Here is a 4,232-nt window from a genome sequence, read left to right as displayed (position 1 = left end):
TATATATATATATATATATATATATATACTTAAGTCATATACAATTTTTTTTCATATTATTTTTTGAATTTTACTATTGTTTATTATTTGGTGCTGACACGTGTTACTTTTTCCTTCTCCTGTTAGATATAGATAAAAGATAGGGCAAATTTTATATATAGCAAAGAAAAAATTGTTAATTTTATATTTTAGCAAACAATACAAAATTGCATTTCGTAGCAAATTAAAAGTTTGCTACGGGTCTTCTTTTGTGTATAACTGATCCATTTATACAGTTTCAATTTTAAAAAAAAAATAAAACGCGGCAGATAAATAAGGAAAAAAATCCCACAATTCACGCGAAATCAATTTCAGTTTCAGTCTCCCTTCTTCTCGTTCGATCGAAGCAGCTCCATTGTTGACAATTCAAAAAATTGATCAAGCTATAGAAGGTTTTAAGCAATCAAGCAAGATAAATTTGTTTTTGAGATAGAAATAAGAGGTAATTCTGATTGTGTTTTTGATTTTGTCGACAATGGTGTTTAAAATTCAAATTTTGTTTTTCAATTTCATCAAATCAGTTGAATGTATATTGAGATGTGAATATATGTCCGTAATTGATTTGATTAGTTAATGTGAATTATTAAAAAAATTGTGAAAAAATTGTTGTTAATTTGAAATTACTGATTTGAGATTTGCTCCAATCATAGAATTGTTTGAATTTGTAACTGTATAAGTGTTTAAGTGTATTAGATTGTTGTTTGTATGTTCGAATCTATCATATATAGTGTTATTTGGTAAATTGTATAATTGAATGGAACTGTTGTCTATTACATACGAATTTGTCCATTATATTCATGTACTTTTTAGTTGTTGCTATTGAATTGTATACTTCTATAAAGCTATAATTTTGTGTATACAAAGATTTTTTTATATATAATTTAAAAATGTGTATAAGCTTAAAACTGAAGTTTCTATAATATGTATAAGTACATATTCTGTTTGTTACTGCATTTATTTAGCTTATAAATGTATATGTATATAATTTGATTTTGTATACAGAAATTCTGAAAATGACTTCACTGGCTATATTGGTTATGCATTCTGGTAGATGGGATAATGACAATTGTTACGTTGATTATACAATTGAGGGGGTGATTTTTAAAGAAAGTTCATCGTATAATGATTTGTATAATGTCATTGCAATTCAACTAGGGATTGATACGAATGTGAATAAACTCAAAATTGAGTATAATATTGAAGAAGGCAGACACCCATGTTGATTCACAACGACATGGGTGTTAGAGTTTATATTATGCTAAAAAAGTCTGGAAATGAGTTCAACAAGTATCCACTGTGTATTAGCAAACTGCCTAGTATAATTGGTACCAATGAACTGTGTGGAAGTTCAAATCAGGATAGTGATACGATAACATCTATCAGCATCAATGAAAATGATGAATTTGATAATAGGCAGTTGAGTATTGGTGAGTTGGTAGAGCCGCTTCATATTTTGTGGTCAGGGAGCTGCGATGGAGTTATTTCAGATCCTTGTAATAAGTTCGTGGAGGTAGACCAAGTGTATAAGACCAAAGACATATTGAAATCTGTGATGGAAAAATATGCAATTGAAAAAAGATTTCAATATAGAATAGTGAGGTCAAACGCAATCAGGTACCTGCTTTATACATACAAATATGTAATTGTATAAGTTGGTTTAATTATTTGTATATTGATGTGTTGTGTTATTTTTGCTAATGTAGTTATACACTGGAGTGTATTTCTGATGAATGTGAATGGTTAATGAAAGCATCTAATGTCAACAAGTCTGGTATGTTTAGAATAAGAGCATTTAATACAGACCATACTTGTCCTTTGAAGGATAAAGTGTATTCACAAAAACATGCCACAAGCATGCTGATTGGAGGGATCGTTAAACCCAAACTTGTTGATCACAAGAGAAAATATACACCTTCTGATATTCGCAGTGATGTAAAGATATATTTGGGAGTTGATGTAAATTACTCGTTGGCTTGGAGGGCTAGAGAAAAGGCTCTAGTTTCATTGAGGGGGACTGTAGCTGCATCTTACAGCAAGCTTCCAGCATATTTGTATATGATGAATATTACATATCCAGGATCGCATATACGTCTAAAGAAAACAGATAAAAATGAGTTCTTGTATGTTTTTGTTGCATTGAATAGTTTTATACAAGGCTTTGAACATTGCAGGCCTGTAATTGTTGTGGATGGAAGTCACCTAAGAGGACCGTATAATGGAACATTTGTTGCTGCAAGTACAACGGACGGAGCAGGTATGATTCATTTATTTTTTATTATTCAATTTTTATCAAAATGTTAATGTGTGTGTAAATTAAAATGCAGGACACATTTTTCCACTAGCATATGGTATCATTGATTCGGAAAATGATGCAGCTTGGTTTTGGTTTTTTCTACAACTAAAGGAGGCTTATGGTGAAAGGATTAATATGTGTGTAGTGTCAGATAGAAATGAAAGTATCATAAAGGCAGTGACTCAAGTGTATAGAAATGTGCCACATTATGCTTGTATGTGGCACTTATGGGGTAATGTAGAGAAGAAATTTAGGAAGGCATCCAAGGAGCTAAGTCCTATGTATTATACAATGGCAAAGACTTGCAACAAAGTTGAGTTTGACAGGCTGATGGATACTGTAAAAAAAAGTTGATGTAGGTGTTAAAGAGTATTTGGAGCTAGCTGGATATGGTAAGTGGACAAGGTGTCATGCAGAAACTCATCGGGGATGGGCTATGACGTCTAACATTGCAGAGAGTATAAATGTTGCATTAGTATCTGCTAGGGAATTACCAATATTCAATTTTCTGGAAGAGGTAAGACTGATGTTTGGGAGATGGAATCATGACAACAAACACGAGGCAGCCTGCACATTTACTCCGTTGATTGGAAAAGCTCAAAATTTACTAATCGAATATGAAGCATTGAGCACACGAGTGGGGGTATGTTTTATGTATATATATTATTAATTAATGAGTTATGCACACGGATAGAAATGTATAGACTTATACATATACATAAATCTATTTGTGTGAAGCAGGTTGTGCCGTCAACTGAATACATATACAATGTGACTGATGATGGTAGGAGTTTTGTGGTCTGTTTAAAGAACAAAACATGCAGCTGTGGGAAGTTTCAATATGAAGAAATTCCTTGTGAATATGCTTGGGCTGTATTGAAGCGGAAAAGTCTAGTAGCCGATGGATATTGCTCAGATTTGTATAAATCAAAGACGGTTTTGAAAATTTATGAGATACCGATCAATCCATTGCCTTCCTTTTCAGAATGGGTCATACCTGAAGCCATAATGTATGATGAAGTCCGACCTCCAAAATTCAAAAGACCTCCCGGAAGGCCTAAAAATAAACCCCGTTCAAAAACTAAACGTGAATTGTTTGAACTAAAAGGAAAGCATACATGTAGTACATGTGGATTTGCAGGTCACAATAGGCGTTCATGTAGAAATAGACCTCAAGAAGTTTAACAAGTTTTTACGATTCTATTGAACTGTAAAATTTGATTTGATATACAATTGAATTTTATTCTGAAGTAGTTTTGTGTTAAAACAGTATGAGTTAGTATTTTCAATATGGAATAAAGTTGTTATGTCTTATTAATTGTGCTAATCATTTTTCTTTATTTTTTCTTCGTGCTATTATTAGGAATTATCGTTTGTGTCTATGTTGTACATCATATACAGAAATACTTTACCTATAAGTTCAGTTGAACAATTATATACAATTGTAAAAGTTTTACAATTCATAAGCTTGAAAAATACATAGTTGTATAATTTGTTGTTTAAGCTGAATGTATATTTATACTTTATAAAATTTGTATAAATTTTACAGATACTTAACTGTATACTTATATAGTTAATAATGAATTAACAATTGTATAACTGTCTATATTTATACAGTTAATGTATAAATATATGTTGTTGTTTAAGCTGAATATATATGTATGCTTTATGAACTATTTTGTAAGCCTTGAAATGTATATGTATATATCCAACATAAATGTAATCCTAGTTTTATATTGTTAGTGTATAACTATTAATTGTATAAGCTAATTTGTAAATTTGAAATTTCTGAACAATTGTATAATCCTAGTAATGTATAATTATACAGTTCATAATGAATTAACAATTGTATAAACTGTCGAGATTTATACAATTAATTGTATAAACTGTCGAGATTTAT

The 4,232-nt window shown here is 30.6% G+C and overlaps 2 protein-coding genes across 2 annotated transcripts; both read left to right on the top strand.

Annotated features, from left to right (window-relative positions):
• Window positions 1-1,782: 1,782 nt before the first annotated feature.
• Window positions 1,783-2,686, top strand: LOC107030060. The gene is made up of 2 exons (XM_027911944.1): window positions 1,783-2,293; window positions 2,478-2,686. Exons 1-2 carry the CDS (start codon window positions 1,783-1,785, stop codon window positions 2,684-2,686), a joined length of 720 nt encoding a protein of 239 aa, XP_027767745.1.
• An 82-nt stretch (window positions 2,687-2,768) lies between these two features.
• LOC107030995 lies at window positions 2,769-3,517 on the top strand. The gene is made up of 2 exons (XM_015232198.1): window positions 2,769-2,975; window positions 3,074-3,517. Exons 1-2 carry the CDS (start codon window positions 2,769-2,771, stop codon window positions 3,515-3,517), a joined length of 651 nt encoding a protein of 216 aa, XP_015087684.1.
• The last annotated feature ends 715 nt before the right edge of the window (window positions 3,518-4,232 follow it).

Source organism: Solanum pennellii, chromosome 9 (genome assembly GCF_001406875.1).
Source record: "Solanum pennellii chromosome 9, SPENNV200".
Lineage (NCBI taxonomy): Eukaryota > Viridiplantae > Streptophyta > Magnoliopsida > Solanales > Solanaceae > Solanum > Solanum pennellii.
This window is presented reverse-complemented; position numbering and strand designations above follow the sequence as displayed.

Bases quoted from the DNA above. Each gene is read 5' to 3' on its own strand.
- LOC107030060 (XM_027911944.1), top strand. From the start codon at position 1,783: ATGAAAGCATCTAATGTCAACAAGTCTGGTATGTTTAGAATAAGAGCA. The intron at 2,294-2,477 runs GTATGATTCATT...ATATGTGTGTAG, and splicing joins AAGTACAACGGACGGAGCAG to TGTCAGATAGAAATGAAAGT.
- LOC107030995 (XM_015232198.1), top strand. From the start codon at position 2,769: ATGACGTCTAACATTGCAGAGAGTATAAATGTTGCATTAGTATCTGCT. The intron at 2,976-3,073 runs GTATGTTTTATG...TGTGTGAAGCAG, and splicing joins CATTGAGCACACGAGTGGGG to GTTGTGCCGTCAACTGAATA.